At 37.7% G+C, this 23,706-nt stretch overlaps 3 protein-coding genes across 4 annotated transcripts in view; 1 reads left to right on the top strand and 2 right to left on the bottom strand.

Annotated features, from left to right (window-relative positions):
• Positions 1-10,938, top strand: part of LOC107664395 (serine/threonine-protein kinase N2-like) — a 13,303-nt gene extending 2,365 nt beyond the window's left edge. Inside the window, exons 2-20 of the mRNA XM_016454951.1 lie at positions 379-508; positions 1,770-1,921; positions 3,603-3,819; positions 4,781-4,963; positions 5,270-5,379; positions 6,779-6,922; positions 7,089-7,164; positions 7,344-7,512; positions 7,615-7,717; positions 7,817-7,890; positions 8,093-8,162; positions 8,248-8,339; positions 8,651-8,827; positions 9,012-9,074; positions 9,200-9,276; positions 9,380-9,522; positions 9,994-10,101; positions 10,181-10,261; positions 10,349-10,938. Coding sequence (XP_016310437.1) covers positions 379-508; positions 1,770-1,921; positions 3,603-3,819; positions 4,781-4,963; positions 5,270-5,379; positions 6,779-6,922; positions 7,089-7,164; positions 7,344-7,512; positions 7,615-7,717; positions 7,817-7,890; positions 8,093-8,162; positions 8,248-8,339; positions 8,651-8,827; positions 9,012-9,074; positions 9,200-9,276; positions 9,380-9,522; positions 9,994-10,101; positions 10,181-10,261; positions 10,349-10,549 — 2,370 coding nt within the window. The 3' untranslated portion in view covers positions 10,550-10,938. The remainder of the gene's footprint in view (positions 1-378; positions 509-1,769; positions 1,922-3,602; positions 3,820-4,780; positions 4,964-5,269; positions 5,380-6,778; positions 6,923-7,088; positions 7,165-7,343; positions 7,513-7,614; positions 7,718-7,816; positions 7,891-8,092; positions 8,163-8,247; positions 8,340-8,650; positions 8,828-9,011; positions 9,075-9,199; positions 9,277-9,379; positions 9,523-9,993; positions 10,102-10,180; positions 10,262-10,348) is intronic.
• Positions 10,939-11,877: 939 nt separating this feature from the next.
• LOC107664396 (probable palmitoyltransferase ZDHHC12) lies at positions 11,878-16,387 on the bottom strand. The gene is made up of 5 exons (XM_016454952.1): positions 15,962-16,387; positions 14,696-14,878; positions 14,324-14,387; positions 13,542-13,595; positions 11,878-13,352 (listed from the first exon to the last, which is right to left on the bottom strand). Exons 1-5 carry the CDS (start codon positions 16,056-16,058, stop codon positions 13,037-13,039), a joined length of 714 nt encoding a protein of 237 aa, XP_016310438.1. The 5' UTR covers positions 16,059-16,387; the 3' UTR covers positions 11,878-13,036.
• Positions 16,388-17,125: 738 nt separating this feature from the next.
• On the bottom strand, positions 17,126-22,921 carry LOC107664408 (UDP-N-acetylhexosamine pyrophosphorylase-like protein 1). 2 transcript variants are annotated; one of them, XM_016454965.1, is made up of 9 exons: positions 22,313-22,921; positions 21,995-22,199; positions 21,332-21,507; positions 20,986-21,158; positions 20,673-20,866; positions 18,785-18,925; positions 18,517-18,702; positions 17,712-17,778; positions 17,126-17,328 (listed from the first exon to the last, which is right to left on the bottom strand). In XM_016454965.1, exons 1-9 carry the CDS (start codon positions 22,599-22,601, stop codon positions 17,239-17,241), a joined length of 1,521 nt encoding a protein of 506 aa, XP_016310451.1. In that variant the 5' UTR covers positions 22,602-22,921; the 3' UTR covers positions 17,126-17,238. The 2 variants fall into 2 exon arrangements, with proteins under 2 accessions (XP_016310451.1, XP_016310452.1); XM_016454966.1 differs by having other exon boundaries at positions 17,235-17,328; positions 17,712-17,768.
• Positions 22,922-23,706: the final 785 nt, after the last annotated feature.

Consider the following 23,706-nt stretch of genomic DNA (forward strand, 5'->3'; position numbering starts at 1 on the left):
TGTACGGAAGCAGCTCCGGGCGGATGATGTATGAGGTCAGCGTTGCGCATGCGCCAGTGAGTCTCGTGAAAACCAACGTTTGTTAACAGGAGCAAAGGAAGCAAAGTTTCCTTACTTTCCTTACCTTTACTTTCCATAAATCTTGAAATTTTCCTGTTCAAAATATATGGGAACATCATCAAACATCACTTTATAAAAAAACATCACTTTATAAAAATTAAAATTCCATCACTTTTTTCAATCTTTAATTTTTTTCACTTTTCTTTCTAGTCCCTGACTGTTTGTTCTTTCCTCTGACAGTGTCCTCACTGTTTGTTCTAATGCAAATGCGAGATGTTCAATCTCAATATCTCTATCGCTTATGTTGTCACTCCCCAGGATCGGAAGATGTTGTCCACAGCCCAGCAAATGCTGCAGGATAGCAAGACGAAAATCGAGCTGCTCCGCATGCAGATTGTCAAAGTCACGCAGGCCAGAGATGGAGAGCGGGAGACCACACAGCCAGAGGGTAATCAATTTGTAAAGAAAACATGTAGGAAATCATGATAATTACAGATTTTATTTTTTTTAATTTAGAACAAACTAACTATTTCACAGAACATTGCCACTTAAAGAAAGTGACAATACATCACTAAAACTTCACCAAAGGTTTTCAGGATGAACAAAATCAGTCTATAGCAGAGTTTACCAAAGTTGAAAGTTCCTTGGAAAACGGTCAGGTGTTATTCCTACAATGACATTGGCCTATAAAATTACATACCAAATTCTCAAAATAATAATAAAAAAGGGAACAGGTTTCCAAGGCAACCAATTATTGGCTTACATAGTGTGTGCTGAGCCCAGTCTTTGCCGTATTCAGCTAGGCATCAGAGCTTTGACATCAGCAATGCAGCAGCATCACCCATCTTATTAGAGAAGTTGCTTTGAAAGAAGAATTAGATTAATTTTTCTGAGAATATATTTGTATATTTTTGAACTCGAGCTTAAAGGGTTAGTTCACCCAAAAATTAAAATTAGGCTGCGTTTTACTCACCCCCGAGGCATCCTTGGTGTATATAACTTTCTTCTTTCTGACGAATCCAGTCGGAGTTATATTAAAAATTGTCTTTGATCTTTCAAGCTGTTTAATGCCACTCAGTGGGTGTAAACGCAGCCTAATTTTCATTTTTGGGTGAACTAACCCTTTAAATGTCAGCTTTGCATTGAGGTAACCTTTCAGTATTGAATTTGGGTGTGGTTTGTTTTAGTTCCTTTCATATTATTTGAACACTCACCTGAGCATTCACTAGATGCATTAGAAGCAAGTGGCATGACATGACACAATTCAGTGGTTCCCATTTTAATGGATTCTGTCTACAATGTAAGCATAGCATACTGGGCTCTTGCAGTGTAGCTCTGTTGTGACACTCGCTTCCAGTGTTGTTTAGTGTTGTATAAAACTGATCCAATTAGAATTCTTTAATAATATAGTTTTGGCTTTTTTTTTTATATAGATAATTGTTAATTTCCATTTAAATCAAGTGCTTCAATATTTATTAAACAATAAACATTTATTTTGTGAAATGTATTAAATTACTTTTAAAATTACTATATGAATGTAATTTTTACTCTATGAATCATAAAACAGTAATGAAAGTTGCTGCCTGGTTATTCCCTATCTTATTTTTTATTTTTTATTCTGGTAGCCGCTGGTTTATGCACATGTAATCACCAGGTGGAAGACAGATGGGATGGTGTTTTGTCTTTGCTAAATGCGGGTTTTTGTGCAGGTCGCCCCTCTGAAACAATTAGTCCACTTGAACTGCGGGTGGAGGAGCTCAGGCACCATCTGAAGATTGAGGCAGCTGTGGCAGAAGGTGCCAAAAATGTGGTCAAGCAGCTTGGTGTACGCAAAGTGCAGGACCGACGTGCTCTAGCGGAGGTAAGTGCAAGTATTAGTCTTGATGTAAAGGCTTTTCAGAAACCGACAGCCATGCATGATGCATTCTGAATGGAATGACTGTCTGGAAACTACAGACCGCTCTTCTGTTAAAGGAATGCTCCACATAAAAATTAAAATTGTCATTTTCTTACACTTGTGGGGTTCCAAACCTGTATGACTTTTTCTTCTGTGGAACATAAATAGATATTTTGAAAAAAAATGTGTGGACCCAACATCGTTGGGAGTCCATTGGCTTTCATTGTATGGACAAAAAAGACCATACATTAAATAAATGAGATGTATTTGATAATGTCTTTGCATGTAAATGAGTAACAATGTGACAAACCTTGAAGTGGTTTTTGGAAGTATTTTGATTTACTCCTGAGAATTATGAGCATGTATGTGCAGCGTTGCTCAGCCATGCTTGTTTGACCTTGAAGCAGCACATGCTTTGTCACTAAGACAGACAAGTCCACTGCAAGTGATAAAGTGAGAAAATTGTGCTCTAATGCTGCTCAAAGATAACCTAGTGCTGAAATGACCTCACTAATCTTCTTCTTTTTTTTTTCGATTTACACTTGGCATTTAAAAGACCAGAAGCAGCAGGGGCTTCAGTATCTCTTCTAGATCATTTTGATTGTTTTAAAGGGTTAGTTCACCCCAAAATGAAAATTCGGTCATTAATTACTCACCCTCATGTCGTTCCAAACCCATAAGACCTTCGTTCATCTTCAGAACACAAATTAAGATATTTTTGATGAAATGTGAGAGCTCTCAGACCCTGCATAGACAGCAACGCAACTGTAATGTTCTCAGGTTCAGAAACGTAGTAAGGACATCGGTAAAACAGTCCATGTGACAGCAGTGGCGAGAATACTTTTTGAGCGCAAAGAAAACAAAAATAACATAATTTATTTAACAATTCTTCTTCCCTGAATTACGTCTTCCGCCATTTTTGGAGAGCACCCAAGAACGTAATCGACATAATCAGCATTGTTTACGTTTGGGGGGAAAAGCGCTCGCATGAACGTAATCTGCATAATCAGCATTGTTTACACTTAGGGGAAAGCGTGCGTATGCATTGTGAATGTGATACTCTAAAATGGCGGAAGATGTAATTCGGGGGAGAAGAATTGTTGAATAAATTGTTATTTTTGTTTTCTTTGCGCTCAAAAAGTATTCTCGCAGCTTCGCAAAATTCAAGTTGAGCCACTGATGTCACATGGACTGTTTTACCGATGTCCTTGCTACGTTTCTGGACCTGAGAACATTACAGTTGCGTTGCTGTCTATGCAGGGTCTGAGAGCTCTCACATTTCATCAAAAATATCTTAATTTGTGTTCCGAAGATGAACGAAGGTCTTACGGGTTTGGAACGACATGAGGGTGAGTAATTAATGACAGAATTTTCATTTTTGGGTGAACTATCCCTTTATGCATTTAACTTGCATTAAAATGAGCTAAGATTCTTCCCTGTCCAGTCATGACATCAGCATGGCAATTTTAGAGTTTAATTCAGACTTCATTTGGACTTTTACATTTTGGATATAAGAAATATACTATATAACTACTATAATATATAATGCCAGTGGCTTTGTTTTACACTACTGTCATTCAGAAATGTAGCTCGTATCTCTGTTTGCTGAGCATCTTTATTTTTAAGTGTATTTTTTTGTGTCCAGGCTCAGGCCCGTTTGCAGGAGTCCTCTCAGAAACTGGACCTGTTACGTTTGTCTCTGGAGCAGCGGCTTGGAGAACTTCCACATGACCATCCCAAACGAGCTGCTATTAAAGAGGAGCTGACAGTGGGGTCCTTGCCTGTCGTTGGGTTGCAGAGAGATCGTCTGCGCTCTTCATCTTCAGCATCCTCTTCGCTCTTCAAACCAGCCAGCCTGACAGGTATTGAGACAGCTGAAAGTTAGCAGGAAGGTTATGGTGTTAAGATGTCAAGGTGTCAATTTTACTCCTTGTCACCTCAGGGAAAAATAGTTCTGATGCCACATAATGTAATTTAGTGAGTATTAGTCTTTACTTTCTGGAGAGAGACTGAAGACCTTGTTGAAGATCTGTTGAAGAACATCAAGAGCATATTAACAAACTTCACCACAGTGTGGTACAGCAGTTTTGTCTCTGGCCACAAGACCCTTCAGCAGGTGATGAGAACATATCACTGGTGTACGGTTACCCTCCATAAAGGATGTTCAATTCAGACACTGTCTGTAGAGGGTGGAAAGTATTGTCAAGGATGTCTTCAACCATGCGCTGTCCACCCCTCTCCTGTCCAGAAAGCAGCACAACTGTTTTCAACATTGATAATAAGATTGATTAATAGGAAATGTTTCTTGAGCATCAAATCAGCATATTAGAATGATTTCTAAAGGATCATGTGACACTGAAGACTGGAGTAATGGCTGCTGAAAATTCAGCCTTGCCATCACAGGAATAAATTACTTTTTAAAATATATTACAATACAAAAATATTACTGTTTTACTGTATTTTTAATCAAGTAGTATTTTTAATCAAATAAATGCAGCCTTGGGTAGCATTCTTTTAAAAAAGATTAGAAAAACTTACTGACCGCAAACTTTTGAACAGTAGTGTATATGTTTTGTCTTGTGTTGTTGGAATTTTGCTTGACACTTTGCTCAGTCTGATATGAAATTTGTAATGTTTTTATTCACATTTTATATTCGTTTTTGCACTTGTGATTGGTATCATTATGCAAACTGTAAGTACCTAAGGGAAATGAAAGTAGAATCTAATCAGCTTTACGTGTGCAATGTGCAAATTGGTTTTGTTAATCCTGTTGTACGTGCATATGGCTGCTGTATTGTGTATAACTTGAGTGTGTGTTTTCAGGGCGACTGGAGGTCAGACTTCTGGGTTGTCAGGACCTGCTGGAGTCAGTTCCAGGCCGCTGTCAGGTAAGCAACATGTCCTCCGCCCCTGGAAGTCCCTCTGAGTCCAAATCACTGAGGATGAGGACCGGCCTCTCCACCCGCAGCACCAACGGCAAGACCACCAAGACTGATGAGCTCTCATGTGAGTCTCACAGGGGAAGCAATGTGAAATATAATCGATTTCACAATAGTCTCACTGTGGACAGTGACAGAAAACCTTTTATCTGTATTTTCCTACCTTGACCAAATAGATTAATCTAAAATAGATTAAATAAACAGACTGGATGGACTTTAATAGAAGATTTTTTTTACTTGGTCAACAGCTTAATTCTTGTGATGTGACTAATTAAAAAAATATTTTTTAATTCTGTAAATATTTATGTATGCGTCCCCCCCCCCTCCAGTAAGATGCTTCTATCATTTTTCTTTCTTTTAATGTGTTTCTCAGCGGAGATCAGCGCTGTATTGAAGGTGGATAACAAGATAGTTGGTCGCACACATTGGCGGCCGCTGAGTAAGGAGGCCTGGAATCAGAGCTTTAGCATCGAACTCGAGCGGGTCAGTGCCAACAAATTCTACTGCATATAAGAGTTTTGAATTCAGATCAGGAGCTCACCCTTAATGCACGCCACAATCTCAGACTACTTGTCTGAGTGCTTTTTTAGCATGCCATTTATAACTCAGTCATCCCAGATAACACTTGCCACATCTGTTTTACGGAAAGTGCCTGTGATGGCCATTGGCTGAAGGCTTTTCCTCACCTTCATTAACGCAGCTTTACTTCCAGAGTGCAATCAGTCGCCTCCAGAGTAATCCAAACTAATCCCTCAACATTACTGTAATCTTTTGCTCACCACTTGGACACAGAGACAGCCTGAATACTGGCCGAGTCAGCCCGATCCAAGCTGATCCAGCTGTACCAGTGCAGAATGAGATCTTATTTCATTATTTCTAGATTACTGAAGCAGTTTTTTTTCTCCCAAAGACTGTGCTTCACATCTGTTTGATGAATGGGGAAGCATTTAGTTGTATCTGTCTTGGAGGTTTTGATTGTCTTTGACACAAAGTCATGTTTTCTTACTTCTAACTAAGTGTGCACATTATGATGTATCTCAAAAAAATGTGGCAAGAAATTGTTTTAACAGGAAATCTTTCCATAATAATCAGTTATGCACATCATACCTCAGGAATCCAGTATTCTGATTCATGATCTGGAATATAATAATTATAGAACTAATAAGTGGTGTTATACACAGTGCTTAAACTGCTTTTGATTAATAGTACAAACCTTAAAAGGCATGTTTCAGTTTTATTCAAATTCTAATTGCCATATTTTTATTTTATTTTACTATGTATTTACTGTACACTGCTATTAAATTACTATATTGTTTAAAAGTTTAGGGTCTGTAAGATTTTTTTCCCTATTAATACTTTAACAACGATTTATTGAAATGCTCAAAAGTTACATTTATAATATTACAGATTTATAGAAATAAGATTTCTTTCACAAATAATTGCTGTTCTTTTGAGCTTTCAATTTATCAAAGATGCCTGAAAAAATGTACCACAATTTCTACAAAAATATTAAGTTGCACAACTCTTTTCAACATTGATAATTGAGCATTTCAATTTCTGAAGGATCATGTGACACTGAAGTAATGATGCTGAAAATTCAGCATCATTGTATAAAGGATGAATAAATGACTTTAAGTCACACGTTATATTAAACTAAAAAAAAAATTATTTTAAATTGTTATAATATTTAACAATAAAATAAATGTAGCCTTGGTGATCATAAGGGACTTCTTTCAATAAAAAAAACCCAAACATTCAAATGATGAAGTCAATGTGAGGACCATTAATAGGTGTAAAGGGGCAAGAACTTCAACTACAATTCATATCTGAGTGTGTTTGTTGTTTTTCTTTTTGCCTCTCACATGACCTTTGACCCCTGTAGTCTCGGGAGCTGGAGATTGCAGTGTACTGGCGAGACTGGAGGTCCCTGTGTGCCGTGAAGTTCTTGCGTTTAGAAGATTTCCTAGACAACCAGCGGCATGGCATGTGTCTTTATCTAGAGCCGCAGGGCACACTGTTCACAGAGGTGAGAGAACCTCTCAACACCTTCATCCTAGTGCAACACAGAGCCGAGTGTGGTTACAGTTTACATCAGCTATGTATTTCATTTAGGACTTTCTGCAGAGGTTGATGCATAATACATGGACACATAATGTATATAGTGAGCTGTTTATAATGCGGTTTGGTTTCAGGTGAGATTCAACAATCCTGTCATTGAGCGGCATCCTAAACTACAACGACAGAAACGAATTTTCCCAAAAGAAAAAGGTGTGCTTGACCTCACATTTTCTCTGTTGTCATCATCATCACTTGATCGCTTTTAAACCTAAATGACATTATGGAGCTATTAACATGAGATGTGCTTTGTAGTTCAGCGTTTAAAAAAGATGTTTCAGACTAATGCGTCATATTTGTATATTAAATAGCTGATTTAATGTCTCTCTCAGGGAAAAATTTCCTGCGGGCAGCACAGATGAATATGAACTTTGCCACTTGGGGGCGTCTAATGATGAGCGTGCTGCCCCCATGCAACAGCACCGTCACTGCCTTGAGCCCCCCTCTGCCTGGTTCTGAGCCCATGTCCCCTCCATCTGTGTCCACGCCCCCTTCCTCTGGGTGAGACATACACCGGTGTCCCTGGGGTCTGGTTGAGGAAAATATATCCATTAATCGGAATAAAAAGTGATTCTCTTTCTGTGTTGTGGCTGTTTATCGCAGAGACTCGGCAGTTGTTAAACTGAATTTCAGTGAGGAGCGTCCTGCCAAGCCCCCGCGCCTCCACTTGGCACAGAACCCCACGACTGACGCATCACTTTCTGGGGTATGTCTTGTGGACAAACACTTGCTTTTTAATTTGTAGTTCTGTATTGCTCTGGTCAAGTTAAAGTTGTAATTATGTGTTTTGGGACTTGTTTCCCAGACTCTTGCCAGAGTGAATTCATCTGAGGATAACCAAGTTCTCAAAGGCAAGCCTGTATCCCAGCCTACACCTCAGTAAGTCAATATAGTATTTATTAGTGCTATTATTATTAAATCTAAGACTAAGGGTTTTGAATCATCCCTAACCTCTTAGGTCTTAAATTTCAACCTGTGACCTGTCCTACATCTTTTGATAGTGAAATAAATCTGGATTCTCTTTCCTGTAATAGCTCTTTTTCTCAGTCTCACTGTATGTTGTATATATCCTGTTTCACAGGAGGAAAGAGGGGATGCAGATGGAGGACTTCAACTGCATTTCTGTTTTAGGAAGAGGGCACTTTGGAAAGGTAAAACTGCAGCTGTCCTTCAGTACTGTAATCAGAAGACTGGATGGTGCTGTTGACTCAATGTCATTGTCGACTCTCATTAAAGGTCCTGCTGGCTGAATTCAAAATGACTGGGAAACTATATGCCATCAAAGCTCTGAAGAAAGGGGATGTTGTGACCCGGGATGAAGTGGACAGGTGATGTTCTGTATCTCCGTGTCAGAAATGTCTTCCTGTGCATCACGAATGGGTTATGGATAATTTGTTGTCTGTTGATATTTATTTTTGCAAAGCGCTAACATGGTTTAATGGGTCTGCATGAAAACAATAAAAGAACAAAAAATTATAGTCACATTTTATATTTTTTATCAAGGGGCTGCTTGTAAGGGTGTTATGTTTGTGGGTCCTTGGAATTGAAAAATTTTGGGTCCTTGGAACTGACAAGAGTGAACACTTCCAACTGTATTTGGCTTGTATTATATTGTGAATTAATTTCATTTTTTTTATAGTTTAATGTGTGAGAAGAGAATTTTTGAGACCATCAATATGTCCCGTCATCCTTTCCTGGTGAACCTGTATGGGTGCTTCCAGACGCCTGACCATGTGTGTTTTGTGATGGAGTATTCACCTGGAGGAGACCTGATGACCCACATCCATAACAGCATCTTCTCTGAACGGCAGGCTAGGTACTCACACACACACACACACACACACACACACACACACACACAGACAGTGTCTGCATTTACGGAAGTGCTACACTTGTTCACACGTTTTCAGACGCACATGCTGAATATTTTTAGCATTGTATATTTTTGCCATTGACACTTTCCTCTGGCTGTGACTGTAAACCGAGGATTTTTCTGGCAGGTTTTATTCTGCATGTGTATTACTAGGCCTGGAGTTCCTGCACCAAAACCGGATTGTATATAGGTATATTATATATAACTACACTATTACTTCTAATATTACTTAATGATTACTAAATTCCCTATTATATGCGTGTATGAAATAATGCATATGATTTTATGGACGATTTCTCTCTTTCCTCCTTGTAGGGACCTAAAGCTGGACAATCTGTTAATGGATTCTGATGGTTTTGTGAGAATTGCAGATTTTGGACTTTGCAAAGAAGGTACATTCTAAGAATACCATTTCTCCTGTGGAACATTTTTTGTTTGTTGATCTCAAATGATAGTATTTGAGCAGAGAGTCAACAAAGTCTTGCTGCCAATCAGGTATGGGACATGGCGATCGTACGTCAACCTTTTGTGGCACCCCAGAGTTCCTGGCCCCAGAGGTTTTGACGGACAGCATGTACACCCGTGCAGTGGACTGGTGGGGTCTGGGTGTGCTCATCTATGAGATGCTAGTGGGAGAGGTCAGTCCTGTTCAAATACAGCTTTACTAAATTGTTGCCATATACTGTAATATTGTTCATGCATATTTAAATGTGCCCTCCACTTGTTCCAAACCTGTATGAGTTTCTTTCTTCTGTTGAACACAAAAGAATATATTCTGAAAATACATTTTGGTATCTGAACAGTTGATGAGCACCATTGACTTCCATAGTAGGAAAAAATAACTGTTCAGATACCAACATTTTTCAGAATATCTTCTTTTGTGTTCAACAGAAGAAAGAAACTCAATACAGGTTTGGAACAAGTGGAGGATGAGTAAATGATGACAGAATTTTCATTCTGGAAGTGAACTACTCCTTTAATTGAAATTCAAATAACATTTCACAATATTATGGTTTTTACTATTTTTCTGGTCAAATAAATGCAGCCTTGGTGAGCATAAGAGACTTCTTTCAAAAGCATTAAGAAATCTTATCCTTTGTGGCTGCCAGTCTCCATTCCCCGGTGATGATGAGGAGGAGGTGTTTGACAGCATAGTGAACGATGAAGTGTGCTACCCAAGGTTTATGTCCCCTGAGTCAGTCTCTATAATACAAAAGGTAAGCACTTATCCCTCTTGGAGAAAAACAAATTGAAATTGAACTGAAACTCCATCTGACTCTGTCTCTTTAATGGCAGTTGTTGCAGAAGAACCCTGAAAAACGACTGGGAGCAGGAGAGCAAGATGCCAATGAAGTGAAGAGACACCGGTTCTTCCAGGTGACGGTCACTAACTGAATAATCTGTGACTACCTCAGTGAAGCTTCTTTTAAATTCTCTTTTTAAAAGCCTTGTTCCTCTCTGCAGGGCATAGACTGGGAAGCCCTGTTGGCCAAAAGAGTCAAACCTCCTTTCCTGCCGTCAATTAAAGCCCCAGCAGACGTCAGTAACTTTGACGAGGAGTTCACTCGCCTGAAGCCTGTCCTGACCCCTCCGCAGACCCCGTTCTTCCTCACCGCCGAGCAGCAGGAGTTTTTTGCAGACTTTGACTTCTCTGCCCTGCACTGACTTCCACTCGATTACCCTCGGAAGGAGTTGTGACATATCAAATCACTGCTTTCTTTTCTCTCTGTCTTCTTTATCCAGTTATTCTCTCTCGTTCTCCCTTGAGATATGCAGTCGAATCAAGTGAAGCTGGCCTCGTGTCACCCTTTAAAAGCTGCTGTACGCTGTTCATGAAACTGGCTGCAAATGTGTGCTTAAGCTCCAAAAGACAGTCCTGATTGGACCATATGATCACCCCTGAACTGTGCACCCACCACTGTGAGTAAGCTCAGATATGCTCAGCTTTTAACTGCCCATCCCTGATATTCATACAGTTAAGATACATGTATGTTTTTGGGTTGGGTTATACCGTTTATCATGTCAGTCTGACCAGCTGTTAAAAAAAAAAAAAAAGAGTAGTCTTCCTGTTACAATGAATTATGATGCCAAAATATACTTGCACTGTTGCTGAACAGATAATGATTGTCAGATTTAGATGGAAGGACTGAATGCTGTGCCATTTTTAAGGATTTCTGATGTAGCGTAGATCCAAGCGATACATGCGGCTGGAGCGTCTTAAGCTCCTTAAGTTCCAGACTGTAACTATCGGCGTGCGTTCTCTGTGTTAGATCATGCAGATTCCTCCACACTTATTCTGTGTGATGTATGTTCATGTTAAACCCTCAGATTTTGATCTCTGGTTGTCCCTAATCTGGATTTGATTTAGGATTGGTGCCCCAGATAAATGTTGCTTGTTGATCAGTTCTCAACTTTCCAAAAGGAGCTCTTTACTGTACTTGCAGACATCTTGTGACTTTCGATTGCAAAAGGTGACTTGCTCTATCCCGCCTTTCTCTTTATAGCCGTCCTCTGGACAAATCTAATACTACTGAATTAGACCAAGCGTATTCTACTCGATGTCTTAGCATGATGCGGTTAGCACATTAACTCACTAAGCTGATATTTAAACATTGATATTGATATTTTGCTCTCTTTGTCATGTTACAGAAGCTTATTACGTTGTTCGTTATTTAAGATGTTTGTCTGTATTTTACTTTTGACTAGATCATTGTATCACTGTAAATGTGGTTTACTACTGATAAGTTACACTGTGAACGAAATGACACTAAAATATTTAAATGAAACTTGCCATTTCTATGAGCCACATGAAGGACAAATAAATATCTAAGTAAATGTAATAGAACGGGATGAATGTATTTTCAGAAATAAAATACAATGTGACCATGTTGTTCCATTTATTGAATACTGATGTTTCAAAATATTACATTGAGGAAAAAAATTGCATAACTTTGATCAAAACAGCACAAATCATTCATGAAATCTCAGCATTCATATTGATACGTTAAAAACACTCAAGTGCAAACAATTTAAAGAAACTGAAATGAAGTAAAAGCAAAAACAATTATTGCTTTTTATGATTATATTATTCAGAAAAAATTCTAATGTTTGGTAAAAGTCACACTATGTGGACTTCATTGTACTGCATTCATCAACAAAACATTACTTTTCTGGCAGTCCGAAATGGACCGAGATCTAACAGTCAAAGGAGTGTCACATGCACTTACATCTTTCTCTCTTTAAGATGCTGATGTGTAATAGGAAAGGCCCTTTTTATAGAAAAATATATAGTTTTTCACCAAAAAACAATGTGTGTAATGTTGAACATTACAGTATTGATTATGTTTGTATTCTAAATTCAGTCTTTCAATGTTAATTTCTTATGTATCGATTGTTATGTCTAGATAAACCAGAACATTTATTCCAATATTATAAAGTCACATTACAAGCATATGGAAATTTCACCAATGATATATAAAGTGCTATAGGAAATTATTTGCATTATAAACATGAACTTCTCGTTACCTTGTTTGAAATGGTTCTTAAAAGGGGATGTCTATTTTCTAAAAAAAAAAAAAAAACACAAAATAAGTATATACAACTATTTCACAATAATTGCACAAAATGATTGCTGATGTAACAGTACATCATCATCTGCTGCTGCTGCTATACAATAAGCTGACAGACTGTCTAGCTCAATTACTTTTGTCCAACAGCTTTTTAGTACCATGAAAGAGATTAGAGGAGCAGAGCCAAGTTAATAAATAATTAGCATATACCATTTTGATATCTCTATGTATTGCATTAATGGGAAACCACAAATCAGCTCTGAAAAACGCTATTTTGATTTTGTGCTTTTTGTTCTGCGTTTGCTATTAAAATGTGCAAAATCAGCACAGACGAATTGTCAAAGTTCTATGTGGGCAAAATATTCACAAAACACTTTAATAAAAATGCTCATTCCAACCTATTTGATTACGCTTGATCAAACATCATTGCAACTACAAAGTTCATGCATTTAAGAATCACTTTCAAAATGGAATGGGAGAAGTAGATTAGATGTTCTGCAGATGCAGTTTGGAGCGATTTCCACCAAAACATCGATTTCCATCTAATGGGTTTTTTGTCACAGCAGTCGTGACTCCAAGGAAATTAAATCGTATCATTGCCTTGCTTGAAATATACATGCTCCCAAACCACCGGTTCCCAAATGCAGAAGAAGCTCCAGAGATTGCGCAGGGTTCCGCGGTCAAAAGGGTTTTCGTCCGCACCGCAGTGCTTGAGGTAAGAGATTCTGTGTCGAGACATGAACTCCCATGTGGTGGTATTCAGGGACACCAGGTACAGGTGAGACCCCAGGAGGAGAAGCACGGTCAGGGACAGGACAGCCACTGCCGCCGCTGCTCCCAGAAGCACACCGTTGGTCCTCAACCACAGCTGCCAGGTGGGAGCGTGACTGAAGCCGGACCTGTACGAGATTTAACAGTACACTCTGAACTGTGAGTCCAGATGAAAGATATTTGTTTCTGAGGGCTTTAATCTTGATGAAATGGTTTGAGAACACCTTTTAGAGTTGGGAACTAATACATTTAGGACTATTATGTCCATTGGCACTGCTGGACATCCCAGGTTATGATGTGTAAGTATTACTACTCACCAGGCCATGTACAGTCCCCACAGTAAGACAACAAGCTTGAAGGGGGTCTGAATACTTTCCGTACCCACTGTATATTACTTTGATCAAAAATAATCTTACAAAATGGAATTACTTTTGATCAAATGAATCAGTGAAACTGAGTTATCATAATATCACCCCCACAATGAGAAATCACATGAAATCCAAACAGCAGTCGACTTAGGAAAGACAGCTGTCCATCACTGCATTCAGCAGAATGAGATTCTCTGCATTCACTGCATTCAGCAGAACATTTCCCTCCTCTATTCATTTTGTTTAGGATATGATTGTGTCTGTGACAATGTTGAAGGGTGAACTCATTTAAAATGTTAAACAAATGTTAAACAAACAAACAAAAAACCTCTTTCTCCTTTGATTACTTTTAACCAATAAACTTTGATTATTTATTTTATTAAAGAAGATTTTCATGGAATGATTGCGGGAAAATGTAAGAACGTAAGAGCCTTCGAACAGATCTTATAATAGTAATAAAAAAAATAAAACCGAATTAACGTGTAATTTTCTTTTCTTTAAGTAAGGTGTGCATTAAATGATTTGCCAAGCTTAGGTTATCATTTTTCTTTCTGCAGCACAATTTTTGTTTGGAAGCATTAAACTAACAGTACATTTTCATCAGTTATTTTATCAGTCATTAAATCAGATACAGATAGAAGCTCCTCTCCTCACTCCACTCTCATTGCACTCCGATCCCATTACTCTGCTTTAAGGTGGCAAAGCTCATTTTTTAGGGTGGCAGCTGCCACCCCGTGCCACACTTGTGGACACGCCCCTCAACATAGGCCGACACAAGTGTATGTACGTCCTGTACTGTAATTGGCATGGTCTGCTTTAGTTTTTCCGTTTGCTCTGCTTGAGCTTGGATGCTTTTATTCATTATATATATATATATATATATATTGTTTACACACTTTTCAAGTAAAAGAAAACCTTGAGATATAATGTAACATTGTTGTTAATAATGCCTAATCATAAGCTTGTTCAGAAATGGTGACAAAAACTTGATTATTAAAAAATAACATCTTTCTTGTTAAACCTCATTTAAATAAACAAATATTTGTTTTTTTATGAGCCCAAATATTCAAATACAATATTTCTGAAAAGTGCCCATCCCTAACATATATATATATAATGAGAGGGTGGGGGGATCCGTGTTTTAACCTGCAAGTCACAGTCATCAGACAGGACAAATCCAGGATCCATAAGAGAAACTGCAAAGTACAGCAACACAGACACCAGGACCAGCAGCACAAAGAGAACCGGCAGTGTGAGCTCCCCCGTCTCCTCCTGTCTGCGGAGGTCTGCATGGAAGCAGAATAGTGTAGTAGAGTGGAATACAGAATATATACATATACACATTAGAATATATTATAATATTTACATTTACATTTAGTCATTTAGCAGATGCTTTTATCCAAAGCGACTTACAAATGAGGACAATAAACGCTGTCAAAACTAACAAAAGAGCAACAATATATAAGTGCAAATGTTATAATAGTATAATACAGTATATTAGAGTAAAATAGAACAGTGGTGTAGAATAGTGAATAGAACTTTTTTCTTTTTTTATTCACTACTAGAATAGTGCAGAACTGTGGAAGCCCATATGACATACTAAAGGCTGGAATACACTAAATGACTGTTAAAATCTGAACAGATTTTAAAACATTAGGCATCATAAATTTGTCACATTTGTAAACAGCTGGCATCATGCACTAAACGACTGCCTGAATCAATCGCCTCACTGTGAGGATGACAAATGAAAACGATATGAAACTGGCTAAAAACTTGTTCAGACTGCAAATCGTGGCAAAAATCTGGGCAGAAGTCTGTAGTGCATTCCAGCCTTAAATGTCAATTATGAGATAAAAACTGTTAGTCATCATTTTGACTTTATCTTATAATTACGATTTAGTCAATCTCCTAATTTGAATTTGCCTTAATTTTTTGTCAAAACTTTTTCTCTCATAATTTTGACTTTTTGTCATAATTTCTACTGTTTATTTCATAACTGACTTCATCTCATAATTTCCACTTTTATGTTATAATTTTGACTTTTTATGTCACAACTTAGTATCTCATTTAACTTTTTGTCATAATTTCAACTTTTATCTCATCTTTTATCTTTCGACAGAGTAGAAAGTGTGCAGTAGAACAGAATAGAATATAGCAGAGAATAGAATGTAAGAGAGTGTGCTAGAGCAGAATAGTTATTGACTGGTAAAGGAAGTGATAGAGGACTGAACCTCAAACACACGGTGATGCAGATACAGGTGTGAAGCAGACTTCAGTACATCATATAGCCGCTGTAGCCATCAAATACCACGTCTATAGATGAGGCAGATATACTCGCAGTAGAATCAGCATCTATTAAGAGCACTTACCGGTGTCGTGGAGGAAGAGAATCAACGTTATAACCCATGTCAAGATGACATGAGCGGTCCTCACCAGGAATCCTGATCCGAACACATTTTTGAACATCCTAGCATACTTCTATATACGCCTAAGCATGCATCTGCTGTGTGCTCGAAATGAAATGCATCTTATTCTCAGAGTCACAGACCTCTAGGCAGCTAGCTGTGTTAGCCAGCTCGTAAGAAACCCAGTTACATTCCAGCTGTCAAGTGAGCTCCTACGCGTCCTACGCTAAATTCCAGAACAATAATCATTTTAACCACAATATTTCACCCTAGCATAGAACTTTTTATGCTGCACATCTAATCCAGCAGACTATAGCATCGTAACGCAACCGAGGCGCGGTACCTCATTTAGATACTGTGTTTCTCTCGCTCTAATAAGCTTGTTGATGCCGTTCCGCTGCTTAGACGTGAATCGGGTAATGTCATGTTTCCTATTGGTCAGCTGTGGTCACGTGACGTCTCGGCTAGAAACTGGGAAGCAAAGGCAGAGAGCCAAAGGAAAAGAAAACAATATCTGTAAATGGGTGTATGATTTTATTGCTATAGTAAAGTTGTATAAAATTATATACTAAAATTATATACTATGCAAAACAAGGCGATACAAACGAATAAAAAGATCACATTGTATTTTGTAATCATACATACATATAAAAAACAATTTTTATAAACAATTTATTCTACTCTAACCTTTTGAAGAATTATATATAATTATGTAATAATAATTGGGGTCAGTAAGATATTTTAATGAAATTAATAGTTGTATTCAACAAGGATGCATTACATTGATTGTGACAGTAAATACATTAATAATGTAATAATTTGTTACAATATTTTGATTTCAAATTAATGCTGTCTATTCGAACTTTCTATGTATCATAAAATCCAGGGGGGGAAATGACGGTTTTAAAAACAACTGTTTTTAACACTGATAATAATAAGAAATGTTTCTTGAGCCCCAAATTTCTTCAAATTTCATGTGACAATGAAGACTGGGGTAATGTCAGCTGAAAAAAACAAAAAAAAAAATTCAAAATATATTAAAACAGAAAACAGTTATTTTAAGTTGTCATTTTCCAATATTACAGTTTTTTCCCCTGTATTTTTGATAAATGCAGACTTGGTGAGTATTTTTAAATATCTTACTGACCTCAAATTTGATTTATTTTTGGTTATTAAACATCCTTTCATTTCCTTTAATATTTGCCTGGCCCTAGACATAATGGCATCCTCCGTTGAAAACACTATGTAGTTTGCACAAGATTCTTGGCTTCATTCTCATCAAGTAGAAAAGGGGACTTCAAGTTCTTCTGTTTCAGCAGCTTTTCCAGACCCTGTGAAACACAGCAGTTAAAATGTAACCATGTGTCATGGAGGGTAAAAATGAAAAAAGGAGAGAAAGAGATGTAGTGTTACAGCTGTCTCTTGAACTCTCTCCTGAGAACAGGACCACTACTCTGACATCATTCTCTCTGTTTCACATCATGCTCCATATGTTCACACTTGCTTGTTATTCTTTTTTCACTCTGGGCCACTTGCCTCTTTTTGTACTAACTGTGACATTTTGTAATCAAACAACTATATGCAAAACTCTAATATTTAGCTTTTCTGATAATTATGTTAACCTAAAATCAAAAAACCGTACTGTTTATCAGTATTAGCAACTCCAGTTTAAAGCAAAGCTTTAATAATTGCATATAAGTAGTCATATTTTTACCTCGCCAAAGTATGATACAAGTGGAGAGATTTCGCAGATTGCTGGGGGGTCTTTATTCTTTGTCATACTGCAAAAGAAAGAGTAGACTGTTATTATAAGTTATTATAAACCACACACCATCTTAGGTAAATTCCTTTTAGGCATATTCCTTTCAGGTCGAAAGTTATTGGATTCATAACAAGAATGAAAATTTCTAGACCATTTCCTGCTCTACACACTGCAAAAAATGCTTTTCTAGCTTAGATTTTTTGTCTTGTTTCCAGCCAACCTATCGAAAAAATCTTAAATCAAGAAGGATTTTCTAGACAAGTAAAAATTATTGTCTTGTTTTCAGAAAAAACAAGTCAAAATTAAGTGCGTTTTTGCTTGAAACAAGCAAAATAATCTGCCAATGGGGTAAGCAAAATAATCTTGTTTTCTGTTTGAAATAAGATTATTTTGCTTACCCCACTGGCAGATTATTTTTGCTTGTTTCAAGCAAAAACTCACTTGAATTCGACTTGTTTTTTCTGAAAACAAGACAATAATTTTTACTTGTCTAGAAAATTCTTCTTGATTTAAGAATTTTTAGATATTTTGGCTGGAAACAAGACAAAAAAATCTAAGCTAGAAAAGCATTTTTTGCAGTGCATCTGGTGTAGTGTATAACTATAATACTTGAGGAAACTTGCAATGTAGCATTTACTGTACATTAAGTGATTTAGAAGACACTTTAAAACAATCTCTGGTAAAACATGATACTTATTTACCTGTTGTGACTTAATATTTTTCTACTGATTTAATAAAGGGTGTTTTGTGTTACCACCTGTGTTTTGGGGGGATGGGTTTATCCTGCTCATCCAGGAAGTTTCCACCAGCTGCTAGTGCCCAGCGGTAATGTTGCGCTAACAAGGATCGGCGTGCTGTAGTTGGTGTGTCCAAAGGTGCCCCATCAGCATTTTTTAGAGGTGAGAATTCCTCCTCTCTCAACACCTCAAAGGCGACAAATTTGCTGCAAAAAAAAAAAACAGATGATGGTGAGGAAGATGGCGATACCCACATTTGCCCAAATTAACAGTAGCTGTAAAACATACTTTGAGAACTGAAAGACGTCAAAGACAAATTTCTCCATTTTGATGCCGTTGGGCTTGGTTGGTTTCACCAGGTTCCCTTCTCCATCCACAAATGGCACTTTCTTGATTGCCACATGCTGCTTCAGCTGACTTTCAAACTTTCTGCAGGGAAAAAGCATTGAAATAGTAATTATTTTGTACAAAGGGCTTTGTTTACAGTTTACAGAGTCAATATGTTGCTAATTCTTTAACAAATGCATGGATTCTGGGAGCATGTGCTTTTTAGGTTTAACCTTCTGACTAGGCAAACTGTTACATTTAGATTTTAGGTGTCCTTGTACAGGTACAACTAATGTTGTACCTGTACATTGACAACAATGAGAGTTACGGTGCATTTGAATTTTAACTTACTTTGTCACTGTTAAAAATGAATACAATTCTGATATACAACATCCACCATGTTGTTACAGTTACCTACACTATTACACATGACCTACCAGAGTCAGTTGCCATTCATAAATCTTCTCATTTTGCCTCATGGGATAGTAAAGTGTCCATCGAATGCACACTTCCGAATGTTGGCGGAAGTTGTAGGTCATCCAGGTACTTTTCGCCTACTGTTTTTAAAAACTATGAATTCAGACATACTACTCATATTTTGACGTACTGTTTTTTTGCATACTATATAGTAGGGAAGTATTCGATTTCGGACGCAGATATTAGGGGTCAGATATTAATGCCATCTTCACCAAGATGTTATTAGATTGTTTACTGATAATTTTTTTATTGATTCTATTATATTACAACTAGGGATGCACCGATACCACTTTTTCCAGTACTCACCCAATACCGATACTTTTATTTTTGGTACTTGCCGATACAGAGTACCGATACCAATATTTTTATTGCATTTGTACATTTTTTAAATATTGGGTACAGGTTTACTTTATTTTGCTGTCCTCACTTACATAAATTAACTATAGCGTCCTGCACCCACCCAGTAAAAAAATATAAAAAATTGCAAAACATCACATTTTTGGTTTGACTGTATATCCTTCGGTTATTTTCACACTTAATTATGGCCATTAAAATGTATTTTACAAGTTTTTGTTACTTTCACTGTTCATTTTTTTGCTCTATGGTACATCATCTTTAATTTAATGGCATTAGAGCTGCTCCATTGCAGCGGCTTAGTACTGTAATCACGCACTTTGCTGTAATAATGCAGGGAACCACTCGTTATAAATCATAAATGATGTTTAGTGAATGCCCCATAAATGGTCTTATTTTTACGATTTAGTTTTAATCCAAATTATGCGTGTGCTAAGTGAGTGAACATCAAAGATCGCACAACAGAACTGCGCGCGCGCTCGCTCTCTCTCTCTCTCTCTCTACTGTTAAGTAACTTGTGCATTGTTTTACTTACTTGTTTATGACATATCCGACCGAACTACAAGCTTTCCAGTGATGTCTGTGAGAAAGATATATTCACTTGACAAGCTCACGCATCTGCGCCGCCGCACGCTCAATCCACTCAGCGTGCTTTGCTCATCAGCTCGCGCACATCAGCTATACAGGCGTTAATACTGAAAGTTTAACATTATATTCATTGCATACATATACATCCTTAATCTCTAATAACTCCATTCTGCTGTCTGTTGTCAGTGTTTCTTTGTCTGAATATGGCACTTATCACATGCTGTGTGGTATCGGCGTTTGGTATCGGGGCATTTTAACGAGTACGAGTACAGAAGCTCAGTATCGGGCCTGATACCGTGCATCCCTCATTACAACAGAACATGATAATTGTAATATAACAAAAAATGGCCTTTATGGACAATGGAAAGTTGACTTAAGAAACACATAAGTAATTGGGATTGTATATTAAAACTGTATATCGACCACATACTCAGCCACTTCCTTTAAGAAGCCTCGGGTAAAGAAGTGGTTGCAGATGTTCCCAGCACTGAACAGGAGCTCTCCTCCTGGTCCTCGCAGCTCTGCGGTCTCTGGTTGGATCTCACTGTACTCGATCACCTGATACAGACCATCCACACGACACACCACTCCAACAGGCTCCGAAGGATACGCCTTATCCAACACCTGACCAGAATAAAGGTAAACATATCTAATTAGGCATAATAATAAATAATAATAATTTAATAATAGTAAAACAATAATGAATGGGATCTAATTTGAGCCTTCACACAGGATATTTTTACCTTGGCACCACAGTCTGCTCCTTTGTTTACACAAAAGCCAATAAAGACTGGGTCTGCCATCTTCACCAAGATGTTGTCCACACAGTACACGTGAAGATACTCCAGACCCCTTCTCTCCATGTCCTCTATAATCTTGTTGTCCACTAGAGCACGATAGAGGCCACCATTTCCATCTTAAGTGAACACAGATATGAGATGCAAACGTCATTTTGTTTTAGTGACTTAAGTAAAAAAAGACATTAATTTAATAATTATTTCGCTATTGTCATACAGCTGATGAAAATATAAACTTTAAAAAATCCTGTTGTATTTTATTTTAGTCATTTATGAACTACCCCTCTCTGACCTGGTGCCATGGCTATTTTGTTCTTCTTTTCCAGGATGATCTTCCCATCAAAGCCTACGGCTGGTATCATTCTCTGCTCAAACATGACTACGTTGGATGGACAAAGACCAAAATATTCACTGTCTCTGAAGAACTTCTCTGTGGGTCCCAGAGTGAACTCACTGGTCATTATATACCTGTTCACATATCATTAAAAGATAATTCAATACATGTTCTTCTGTCATTTGGAGGTTGAATACATTCATGAGTGTTTCTTCAACTACAACCACTTGAATGTCGCAGGGGTTGTTTTATCCTTATCCCAGACTTTCAAAAACTGGATACAAATATGAAAACAATTCATAGAAACCTGAATTATTAATTTTTAAAACTATGACCTAAACAGTATAAATATATATATTTATACACAGTTTGTGTAAAAATGTGTAACAATAACAGATTAATTTATTTATTTTAATTAATTACATTTTTTTTTTTTACATAGCTGCCCTTGGTTTGGAGGTCATTTCCACCACAGAATGCTACACATTTGAAATGTGGTGGAAATGACATTTGCTGGTCTAGAAAAATGAGGGTGGCGGGGGGGAGGCAGGACCAAAAGTGTTTATAGTTAGCAGAAAGCACAGAAAGACCCTTATTTGACTTGCAAATAAAGAGCCATACCATGGTATTGTGCACCTACAACCGTGCTTCAGATTGGCCAGCTCTTGCACCTTCTGGATACCCTCAGCCTGGATCTGGTACAGGGTTTTCCCACTTGGAAGCCCAACATTGTACATGCCCTTGGGATATGGCACTCCAAGTCGAGTCCCCTGACCACCAGCTAACAGCAAAACAGCCACTCTGTCCTGTGAAATCTGCAATAACCCTGAGGACAGAAGTCTTTTATATAGTCTTCAGTACATGTAATGTTACTTTTGACTAAATTGTAAAAATTAATAAAACTATTGTTTTATATTATTTTGAACATTGGAGCTGTACCTTCATCACCCCACATCTTAAGTCTTTCTTCGTCACTTTTACGCACACTTCCGATGAACTCTGGAGGAACGGGCTCCATCCGCGCGTCTAGCCGACCATCAGCACTCGAGTGTCGGCTTGCAGCCTCAACAGCTGCTCGGCAGTGCTCGAGTAACTCTTCGGGCTTGAGCAGAGATATCTCCTCCAGAAGCGCACTGCTTTCTTCCGCAGAGAGTTCAGACCAAAACTGTAAAACATGGCTCTGTCCTGCAGTTTCTAACCTCGCTTTAGCTGCCTCGAATGACAACATCTTTCCCTTCTGGAAAAAATAAACACATTAATTATCCGATAACAAACCCCGAGTCGAGTCGACTCTCTTCTGAGGAGTCCGGATCCTGTGTGTTTTCACTGCTTGCAACTCGTGATCAGTGTGTGGCTGGTACAATAAACGTATCACTGGAGTTGCATATAATTGGCGAAATAATAGAAAACTACTGTCAAGGCATATTTAGTTTACACGAGTCATTTGGGAACTATGGCTGACTGTGTCTTAAAACCTTGAGATGCCTAGCTAGACAGTATTTTACCTCCTCACTAACAGCTCGAATCAGTTTAGGTATCGGAACGTCCCAAATGCTGTCTAGGTAGGCAGCTCAGTAGGTTTCCAAACACAGCCAGTATTTACTCTAGGTCTGCGGATGAATGACTTCCTCAGAAAGCTAACCGCTGTCATGTGATTAGTCTGCTGAGTTGCTCTCCTTCCCCATTAACTGTGAGGAATCACTTTATATCAGGGATCAGTTCAATGCAAAACTTCTCAAAGAATACTAATTTTGACCCATTAAATATGACTGATACCACATTATAGTAATCAGGGATAAACAGCTACAACTATTATTAAAAAATTGCAGTTCTATTCGATAAACTGAACAGTGTATGATGCAGAGATTTTAATGAACTTTAAAAAAAAAAAAATTTAAATGGAAGGTTAGTTTAAAAATGTATTCAAGTACATACAACCAGTTACTTACTAAGATGTAACGAGTAACCTAATAAAAGAAAAAAAACATGAAAGCAAGGTTTTACTGTTTAAATTCTACTGAAAAGTCTATGCATCTAAAGTGAATTTATCAATGTATCCAATTGTTTAAAGGGGTCATATGATGCGATTTCAATTCTTCCTTTCTCTTTGGAGTGTTACAAGCTCTTGGTGCATAAAGAAGATCTGTAAAGTTGCAAAGACTAAAGTCTCAAATCCAAAGAGATATTCTTTATAAAAGTTAAGACTTGCGCCATTCTCAAGCCCGCCAGCCGTTCCTCACTCTAGCCCGCAGTGTGTGACGCATTTTATGGAGGATTGTTTCCTGAAGCTGCAGTTCTGCATAGCCTACAATGGGTCTGTGCTCAAAGGCTGT

Source organism: Sinocyclocheilus anshuiensis, unplaced genomic scaffold, assembly GCF_001515605.1.
Source record: "Sinocyclocheilus anshuiensis isolate Anshui unplaced genomic scaffold, SAMN03320099.WGS_v1.1 scaffold351, whole genome shotgun sequence".
Classification (NCBI taxonomy): domain Eukaryota; kingdom Metazoa; phylum Chordata; class Actinopteri; order Cypriniformes; family Cyprinidae; genus Sinocyclocheilus; species Sinocyclocheilus anshuiensis.